Consider the following 10364-nt stretch of genomic DNA (forward strand, 5'->3'; position numbering starts at 1 on the left):
TATTTATTTTTTAAAGAATTATTTATTTAATTTTATTTATTCATTTATTTATTTTCTAATTTGACCAGAAAGAGAGAGAGAGAGAAAGTCAGAAAGCAAGCCATCTGGTCCTGGGCTCGGGCCGTGGTCGGCCATGTGGGAATGTCCAGCGCCTTAACCACCACGCCACCTGCTGGTCCCCAGGCATGGGAATTCTTATAGGCATGCTTACAAATGCACCCTGTAACTTGTCATGTAGGGGTGTATACTAGGCCCTGATTCTCCCCATAACAGTAAGGGGCCTGAGGGCAGCAGTGGTCACTGGTGCAGAAAATAGTGCCTGAGAAGTTGTCCAGAGCAGGCAGCAAGAGGTGGGACCACATGGTGGGCCACAGTTCCAAGCCTCCAGCATATGCTTCTTTGTACCCTAGGGCTTTATACAAAACATAAATTCAAAGATAAAACTACAGAGAATGTCGGTATTAACCCCCACATGTTAGGCTCCCTTTGGGGTGCAACTGTCATACACTTATGGGACTAATCTTGGCTGAGACCTAGAGCCTGGGATTGAGGCTCAAAATCCTAGGGACTCAGTCAAGATGAAAAATCTAAACAGAACAGTTTTTATAGAAATGATCAACGAGCTCTTCCATCAAATAAATAAATAAATAAATAAAAGCACCAGACTCTTGTAGCTTGACAAAGGATTCTACTTAATTGTCAAAGGCCAAAGAATGCTGGAGCCAGCAGGTGGCATAGTGGTTAAGGCACTGGACTCCCACATGGCTGACCACGGTTCAAGTCTCAGATCTAGCAGCTTAAAACGCATGCTGTGTGTGTGTGTGTGTGTGCCCAAAATCCTGAGAAGAGAATAAGGGAGAAGGGACTACAGCATAGTGGGGTTGATCTCTCGTTTTCTTTCTCTCTGACTCTCCAATAAGCACACATGCCTTATAGCAAAAAATCTTTTTCTAAAAAAAAAAAAAAAAAGCTAAAGAATGCCTTTGCTACCTGAAGTTTTCCCAAGCAGTGAAAAAAGGAGGAAATTTTCATTTACTATTACTACTGTGCTAACAAAGTCCTAGAGTATGAAATCTTAAGCTTCACACCCAAAGATCCTGAGTCCACAAATAGGGCTGGAACAGTTCCTGAGTCTGTCCCCCCATCATTTTCCCTCTTCCCACATCCTGACCTTCCCCTTCTTTCCCCAAGGATACCTGGGCTGTCTCTCTGGCAACTCCATTTTCAGTTCATCCGGGGAAATGTTCTGGGACAAGAAGACAGGAGAGAAGAAAATTAAATGAGGGCTTAACTATGTGCCAAGGCTCTGTTCTAAGAAACACATGGAGGGGCCAGCAGGTCGCGTGGCAGTTGAGGGCGCTGGACTCCCACATGACCGACTACGGTTTGAGTCCCGGACCTGGCAGCTTGCTTTCTCACATTCCCTTTCTTGTGTTCTCTCTGTCTCTCTCTGGTCAAATTTTAAAATAATAATAACAAATAAAATTAAATAAATAAATATTTTAAAAAGAAAGATACACATGGATAAACTCACTGAGTCTTGCTTAACATGTGGTATTAGTCTTATTATGCTCACTTTACAGCTGAGGGAACTGAGGCCCAGGGATGTGAAGGCACTTGTCCAGGGCTGCCCAAATAGTAAGCAGCAGAGTTCTGATTTGAATAACCACCTCACTACACTTCCTGTCCAAGTTGCCTGAGGAAGCCCAGCCCCAGTGTGCATGGACTCCCTCACAAATCCTTCCCATGACATCATCATCATCATTCTCACCTTACTGATAAAGACAGTGGGGCCCCAAGAGGGTAAAGTCTATCTTTTATAAAGAATTTCCACTAGTTCTTTGCTAACTTACTTACCAGAAATTTGCATCTCAATAAAGTATAATCATTGTTATCATCATTACCACTTTATTGAGCAGAAGCTATATACCAGGCCTTGTTCTAAGCCCATCACAAGGATTAATTTATTGAATCTGCAAACAATCCTCTAAGGTAGGTACTACAAGGGGACTTCAAAAGTTCATGGGGAAAAAAAAGGGGGGGGGTAAGTTCATGGAAAAATGGAATGCTTTGGTGTTAAAAAAAAAAAAAGAATTTCATGCTTAGTTTTTCATAATATACATAGTCACAAACTTTTTGGAGACCCATCCTCCTCATATTCTACCCATTAAAAGAGACCTATACAAGTGAAGTCTCTTGCCTAGGGTCACAACTGTGCTAGAACTTGACGTCCACTTCTTTCTGACCCTCAATACCACGCTCTTAGCATCAGTTCTAGCCCCTTGAGTCTCCCAGTCCCACCGTGTACCCCTTGGGGGTCTCATCTACCCCAGACCCTTACCTGAAATTCTTCCTCCAAAACCACCATCTGCCGGTCTTTGTCCACCTTCACTGGAGAGGAATGGCACACAGGGATTAGACACTCCTCTCATCCAGGGGAACACTCACCCAGACCTCCCCGCATGTCCCCACCCCCTCCATCTTTCTGCAGGAAAAGTGTCACTTACTTATTATGGCCGCGTTGTCCGTCTCTTTTCGGAAGCGGAATTTCCTCAGCTTTTCTGTTAACTCTGGGTCCACTTCACACACCACCAGGGAGTCAGACTGCCAGAGGGACCCAGTGAGATCTCCGTGGGCCTGTCCTCAGCCCCTGCCTCCTGCCCCAACTGCAGTTTTTCTAACCACTAAGAAGAGGAGGGTCACTCTAACCCCTCTGATGCCTGGTGAACACAGGGACAGAAGCCCTTTCCGCAGAGCAGATGCTGCCCCTCACCAGAACTCACAGGAGCAGGACAGACGCTGGGTTCCAGCTCTCACGGTGGGTACCCTTTGGCAACACTCTAGGAGATCCAGGGATCCCCTAGAGGGATCCACTTGCCTAAGTCAAAACCCGGAACCCCTTTCTCCCAGCCAGGCTCTTTGCTGCAGTTTCTCCCCTTTGCAGTCCACAACCTCCATCCCACAGATGTCCTCCCAGCCCCAGCCCCAGGCCCAGCCTCTCACCCTTCCCATACAACCTCTGGCCCCTCACCATGGTTTTTCTGTGCACAGGCCTCTTCTTTTCTCAGTTCCGCTGTTTTCTAGAGGTGGGGACCTGGGCTGCCGGATGGGTGCAGGGAGGCGGGCTATGGGGTAGGGGGAAGGTTTCATCCAACACCACATCCTGTTTATGCCCATTCTGGGACAACTGTCACAGAGGGCTCCTCCCCCTTCTTCCTTCCCCTCATCTGCTAGGACCTGTCAGGTCTGGCAACCACTCAGTCCAGGGTTCTACCCTAGCTCAGTAACTTCACTCCTCGGATTCAGGATTGATGTGAAGGTGAAATGGCTTATCTCCCAGCATGGTAGACACAGTAGATATCAAAAGTGACCTTTTTTGTTCCACCTCTCCTCCAGGTGGCCTTCCTGGATTTATCTGCATCTGCAGTATCTGAATCGCAGAGCTGGAAAGGGGAGTTTAGAGGCTTTTGCCAGGGAGACTGCCATCCATTCTGTTGTTGGTGAAATAGAAACTAGAGAAGCAACTCCACAGCACCCGGGTAACGGCAACTTTTTTCTTGCACGTTTTATCTTGTGGGCCTTACAATGGCCTCTGAGGCCTACAATAATGAAGTCCAGTCCTGTCAGACCAGTACTCCTTCTTTTATATTAAGAGTGTTTGAGGGACCAGCAGTTGGTGTAATGGCTATGTTGCTGGACTCTCATGTAGTCAACCATGGTTTGAGTCCCAGACATGGTGGCTTAAATTCACGCTGGGCGCATGTGCGCATCTGCCCAACATCCCAAGAGGAGAGTGGAGGAGAAGGGATTGAGGCATGACCATCCCCCCTGGGGGGTGATTTCTCACTTTCTGTCTCTATGTCTGTCTGTCTGTCTGGCGAGTGCACATGCCCTTATAGCGAAAACCTCTCCCAAAAAAAGAAAAAATAAAATCAATATACTGTCCTGTCATAGAAAGGAGAAATAAAGGGAAACTTACTTGTGCAAAAGCATATGTATTTCAGGAAGAAAATATAAGCCAACAAAAAAGAATTTCTGCCAGGTTCTGGCCCTTTTCTTTTTTTGGGGGGGAGGGGGGTTGGTGGCTAGAAAATACCTGTGCATGCATATGTTTGCCTGCAAGAGAGAAAGAAATCAATCCCTGGGACTGGTGGCCACATCGCGATCCCTTTGCCTGTATTCTCTTCTAGAGATTTTGGGCATGCATGCACACTTGCCTGGTATGTTTTTCAAAAAGTCATTGGGAGGGGACCAACAGATGGCATAATGGTTATGTCGCTGGACTCCCATATGGCTAACTGCAGTTTGAGTCCTGGACCTGGAGGCTTGAAACTCATGCCAGGTATATGCATGCCCAAAATCCCTAAAGGAGAAGGTAGGAGAGGCATGGCCTTTGGGGATGATTTCTTACTTTCTCTCTGTCTCTCCAGTGAGTGCCCTACAGCAAAAATCTCTCTTAAAAAGGTCATGGGGCCAGCAGGTGGCATGGTGGTTTAAGACCCTGGACTCTTACATGGCTGACTGTGGTTCAAGTCCTGGAACTGGTGGCTTGTTTTTTTCTCTCTCTCTCTCTCTCAACAAACTCGAAAATAATAATAGTAATAAATAAAGTTAAACAAATAATAAATAAAGTTAAACAAAAAAATTGTTAAAAAAAAAAAAAAAGCCATTGGATCTGGGACTTGAACCATGCTGTCACTTGGCCCCACTTTGACTAGCTGGCTTTGCCAGCTTCCCTCTGTACCAAATAGCAAGCCTCCCCCGGCCCTCCCTTGCCCCTCATTTGTCCCAGACCCCACCCCCTTCACCTACTCCAGGGTCTGTCTGCCGTGATTCTCCCAGTCTCTCCTGCATCACTAACATCCCATTCCTACTAGATCTTTCCCCTTAGGTTGTGTGTGGTGCTCCTTCTTCCATCTTACAAGCCAAAACTGTATTTCCCTTCTAGATACTGCTCATTCATTTCCTTCCCTTTTCAACAAATTTTCTCAAAAGAATTGTCTACACTTGCTGCTTCCAATTTCTCTTCCCAATTTTCTCTTAAACCGTTGCCAACCAGACTGTCACCCCTGCTGCTCTCCACTGTCATACCCTCGTCAGGGTCACCAGTGACCACAATGGTGTTGGCTCTGATGGTCAATTCTCAGTCCTCATCAGCCTCATCTGACACACTGGTTCCCTCTCTGCTCCCTGAAACCTTTTCACTTGGCTTCCATGGCACACACAAGTTTGGCTCTCTTCCTACTCCCCAGGCTGCTCCTTCTCAACCTCTTGCTGATTCCTCCTAAAAAAAAAAAAAAAAGAGAGAGAGAAAAGTTTGATTTATTCCATGAGTGAGTGAGAGACAGAGAGACCATCACCAACGGGGTTTTCATTTTTTTTTTCAGCACCAGAGAGCACATGTACACACCAGAGAGAGAGAAAGCACCCCCCTTTTCTCCATCCAGTCAAGATCCTGAGCATCCCACGTGCACATGAGCACACATACACACACACACACACACACACACACACCAGCATGTTCTTTAAGCTACCAAGGCCAGATTTAAACTGTATCAGCTATGTGGGATCTGGCTCCCACTGTACAGCACTCAACCACTGTACTACAGGACCCCTCCTGTACAACAGGCTCTCAATGTCCTTATCCACTCCTGGCTTTAGCCAGCCCTAGTCATGGATACATGTGTGCCCAGTATACTCAGGGATGTCTCTGGGTGCAAGCCCAGAACCTTCCCATATGGGGTCAGCCTCTAGAGTGCCAAGTTTGACCACTCTCCATTGACTGCCCTCCCTCCTTTTTTTTTTTTTTTTTTTTTTTAATTTAAGACATTTTTGCCTTTGGGAGCATACACTTGCTGAGAGAGAGAGAGACAGAGAGATAGAGAGAGAGAAAGTCAGAAATCATCCCCAAGGGCAATGGCCATGTCACAATCTTCTCCATTCTCCTTTCAGGATTTTGGGCACACATGCACATATGCTGGCATGATTTTCAAGCCACTAGGTCCAGGACTCTAATCGCAGTTGGTCATGTGGAAGTCCAGTGACATAACCTCTATGCCACCTGCTGGACCCCTAATTCCTCCTTTTATCATTGGAGAGTCCCAGTGCTCAGTCCCTGATTCCCTTCCATTTTTCATCTACCCTACTCCCTTCCTGATCTCAGCCAGCCTTTCAAAGGGGATACCCTGGCTATTTCGCCAGCTTGAAACTCGTTCTGAACTCAACTCTTACATCCATTTGCCAGCTTGGCATCTCACAATGTCCATGAAAACATTTCAGCCCGGACTCCAAAATATAACTAGAACCTACCCACTTCTCCATACCCTGACCATGTCTGCCTTCATCTCCTGCCTGAACTATCACAGCAGCCGCCTTGCCGTTTGGCTGATCACACCCCTCTCCCACACTCTGTTCTTTACACAACGGCCAGAGGGATCCTGACAAAACCAAAGTCAGATGATATCCTTCCTCTCTCGAAATTCGTATTTGAGCAAAAGCCAAAGTCCTTACAATGACCTTTCAAACTACATTATCTGCTGCCACCCCTATTCCATGACAGAGACTTTATCCTCCAGTGCTCTCCTTTTTGTCACTCCATTCCACCATCTAGCCTCTTTGTGGTTCTGTAAATGCCAAAGACCCTTATGCCTGCTGCTTCTCCTGGAACATTCTACCTCATGGTTTGCTCCTCTACTCCTTCATTCCTTCAGATTTCTGTTTAACTCTCACTGATAAAAAGGCCCTTTGTCAGGGACCAGCAGATGGCATAATGGTTACATCACTGAACTTCTACATAGTTGACCATGGTTCGAGTCCCTGGACCCGGCAGCTTAAAACTCACACCGGGCATGTGTGCGTGTGTGCCCAAAATCCTAAGAGGAGACTAGAGGAGAAGAGATTGCAGCATGGCCATCCCTCCAAGGAGTGATTTCTTGCTTTCTGTCTCTCTGTTTCTCTGGTGAGCACACATGCCCAATAGCAAAAATCTCCCTTAAAAGAAGAAAAGAAAAGGTTGGAATAGTAGATGGTCTAATGATTATGTTGCTGAACTCCCATGTAATCCACCACAGTTTGAGTCCCAGACCTGGCGGCTTAAAACTCACAACAGGCACACATGAATCATGCCAAAGGTCCTGAGAGAAAAATGGAGGAGAAGGGATTGTGCTGTGGCCATCCTCTCTGGGGCAGGGGGATGATTTTTTTGCTTTCCTCTCTCTCTGTTTCTCTGGCGAGTGCACATGCCCTATAGCAAAAATCTTTTAAAAAGATATTTTTGGGGGACCAGCAGTTAGCGTAATGGCTATGTCGCTGAACTCCCACGTAGTCGACCATGGTTCACATCCCAGACCCAGTGGCTTAAAACTCATGCTGGGTGCATGTGCGTGCGTGCCCAAGATCCTGAGAGGAGAATGGAGGAGAAGGGATTGTGGTATGGCCATCCCCCCTGGGGGGTGATTTCTCGTTTTCTATCTCTCTCTCTCTGTCTGTCTGGCAAGCGCATGCGCCCTATAGCAAAAAAGAAACCTCCCCCCCCAAAAAAAAGACATTTTCTTTAAAAAAAAAAGGGCTTTTTTCATCTACAATAATTCTGATCCCATAGCTTGCTTTATTTTTCTGCATAGTACTTATTATCAAATCACATTGTTATTTATTTATATATTTGGAGAGGTTTTTGCTATAGGGCATGCACACTCACCAGAAAGACAGAGAGAGACAGAGAGACAGAAAGCGAGAAATCATCCCTCGGGGGGATGGCCACGCTGCAATCCCTTCTCCTCCATCCTCCTCTCGGGATCTGGGGCACACACGCACACACGCCCGGTGTGAGTTTAAACCACCAGGTCCGGGACTCAAACTGCAGTCGACGACGTGGGAGTCCAGCGACATAGCCATTGCGTCACCTGCTGGCCCCACACATTGTTATTTATTTACTGCTCATGACCCCCCAACCCAAGTGTAAGTGTCATAAAGGCAGGGATTTTTGTCCACCTTCCTCATTATTGCATTTCTAGCAGAGTCTAGTACATATTATACTCAAGATATGTTATAGGGGCCAGCCAGTGGCTAGGGGATCTGGATCCCACGTAGCCAACTACATAGGTTAAGTCCCGAACCTGGAGGCTTGAGAAACACTTGAAAATTCCAAGAGGAAAATAAAGGAGAAGGGATTGTGGCATGGCCATCCTTCCTAAGGGGTGTTCTCTCACTTTCTCTTTCTGTTCAACCAGCACACATGCCCTATACCAATGTTTTTAAAATGCCGTTGAATGCATAAACGAATCAGCATCTATCAAGCACAGATATTCCATACAAGGTGAAAGTTGTTGCATAAATGTGGGAGACAGTGGGTAGAGTTGTTATTTCCCCCACCCTGGCTTGAAGTAGCCTTTTCTCACAGCATCTGTGGTATCATTTTCTCCTGGTTTCCCTCCATTCTCTCTGCCAGCCTTTTCTCAATCTTCACTGAGTACGTCAGTCCCTTTGCTCAAACCCTGTGTCCTCATTCCTTAGGGTTTTGTGGTCCTTGTCTCCATTCATTCTTCATACAGTAACTCCCACAGCCTCAATTGTTTTTTTTATCTACAGCCCCAATTTCTCTCTCTCTCAAGTTTATTTTTTCCATGAAAGAGAAACAGGAAGGGAGAAAGAGTCAACCCCAATAGAGTCCTCACCTTGTGATATATCCTAGTCTTTTTTTTTTTTTTTTGAGATGTTTTTGCTATAGGGCACATGCACTCACCAGAAAGACAGAGAGAGACAAAGAGATAGAAAGCGAGAAACCGTCCCCCAGGAGGATGGCCACGACGCAATCCCTTCTCCTCCATTCTCCTCTTGGGATCCTGGGCATGCTCGCACATGCGCCCAGCCTGAATTTAAGCCACTGGGTCCAGAACTCGAACCGCAGTCAACTACATGGGAGTCCAGTGGCATAGCCATTATGCTAACTGCTGGTCCTGATATAGCCTAGCCTTAACCAGCAAGATCACAGGCAAGTGTAAGGCAAGCCTCAGGAAGCCCCATGATACAAACCCAAGACCTTTCCTATATGGGTCCAGTTGTGTTACTGCTGTACCAGGTTCAGGTCCCCCAGTTTCTCTCTTAAGCTCCAGACTCCAGGTATTGTGCAGCCTCTTGGACCTCACTATTCAGCAGCTCTAGACTGGGGCCAGAATCTTCCCAACTTGCTTCTCCTCTGGGGCCCAATCTCCTGGCCAGAGGGCACTATCCTGGACCTTTCCCTTTCTCTCTCTGTCCACGGCTAGCCAGTCTCAGGCCTGTTCACTCAGCTTCCTGGGTATCCCTACCACCTGCACCTCCCAGACTTTCCCCAGTTTCTCCCCTGGTGCAAACCCCCGTTTCTCTCACTCCCCTCCCCCCTAGCTACCTCCCTGGACTCTCGATCCCCCAGTTCCATTCTCTTCACAGGTCAGCGACATCTTTCCAAAATCCCAACTCAAAATCGCCCTCACAGGCTCAAAGCCCTTCCACAGATCCCCAGTGCCATTAGGGCACGTCCAAACTCCCTCAAGCGGCCAAACAGCTGGTTGCTGCTCATTTCTCACCACTCCCTGTCTTAACTCCACCCTGAGCGCATTTCTTTCCAGTTCCTGGAACAAGCCATGCCTCCGCCACTGGAGAGGCTTCTGAGCGCGGGCCCCCTCTGATCCCGGGCAATTTGCAGAATGACTAAATTACAACCAAAGTCAGGGCAGCGATTCCCATTTATTGACGGCCTCTTTTGTGCCGAGCGCTTTACAAGCGTTCTCTCGTTCAGTCCTAAAGGGTAGGTCTCGCTTGACTCTTCCCGCTTGACAGAGCTAGCAGCGGGCTGAGAGAGGGGATGGAGCAGCCGGGAAAGTGTCGTCTCCAGAGCCTGGGCAGAGACTCTCCACTCGGACAGCCCGGGGCTCCGAGGTGCCAAGGCCTGGGGTGGGGCGTGTGGGAGGGGCCTTGAACGCCAGAATAAGGAATTGTGACTTAGTTCGCGGCCACTGAGGTAGACAGCCTCGCGACTGCCCTCTGCGGGGCTGGAGGCCCAATCCGGGACTCCGCCAGGCTGGTTGCCCTTGGCAACGCCGCGCGCGCCCCTCCCCATCCCCGCCCGCGGCCCCGAGTCCCGGGCCCGGCCGACTGCCCGTCACCCTCACGCCCGACCAATCCCACTGAGGAAGGGGCGGGACTCTTGGGCCTCGTTCCACCCCGTCGCTCCCCTCTTGGCCAGGACCCCGCCTTTCTCGGCACACACCTCCCGCCCTTCGGGCTGCCCTCGGCGCCCGTTGGCTGGCGCGCCGCTCGTCACCTGGGCGTAAGCTAATGCCGGCGCGCGGCAGCCCCGTCGGGGCGGAGCCAGGGGCGGTGACGCA

At 48.4% G+C, this 10364-nt stretch overlaps 1 protein-coding gene across 2 annotated transcripts in view; it reads right to left on the reverse strand.

Annotated features, from left to right (window-relative positions):
* The window catches only part of GMFG (glia maturation factor gamma), an 8763-nt gene extending 3504 nt beyond the window's left edge, over positions 1-5259 (reverse strand). The window contains exons 1-5 of one of the 2 annotated variants that reach the window (XM_027771551.1): positions 5092-5259; positions 3032-3125; positions 2508-2604; positions 2342-2391; positions 1197-1246 (exon numbers count right to left, since the gene is read on the reverse strand). In XM_027771551.1, the coding sequence (XP_027627352.1) occupies positions 1197-1246; positions 2342-2391; positions 2508-2604; positions 3032-3034 (200 nt within the window). In that variant the 5' untranslated portion in view covers positions 3035-3125; positions 5092-5259. Of the gene's footprint in view, positions 1-1196; positions 1247-2341; positions 2392-2507; positions 2605-3003; positions 3126-5091 lie in introns of those variants that run through there. The other variant, XM_027771549.1, reaches the window with a different exon arrangement.
* Positions 5260-10364: the final 5105 nt, after the last annotated feature.

This window comes from Tupaia chinensis, unplaced genomic scaffold, assembly GCF_000334495.1.
Source record: "Tupaia chinensis unplaced genomic scaffold, TupChi_1.0 Scaffold000037_13, whole genome shotgun sequence".
NCBI lineage: Eukaryota > Metazoa > Chordata > Mammalia > Scandentia > Tupaiidae > Tupaia > Tupaia belangeri.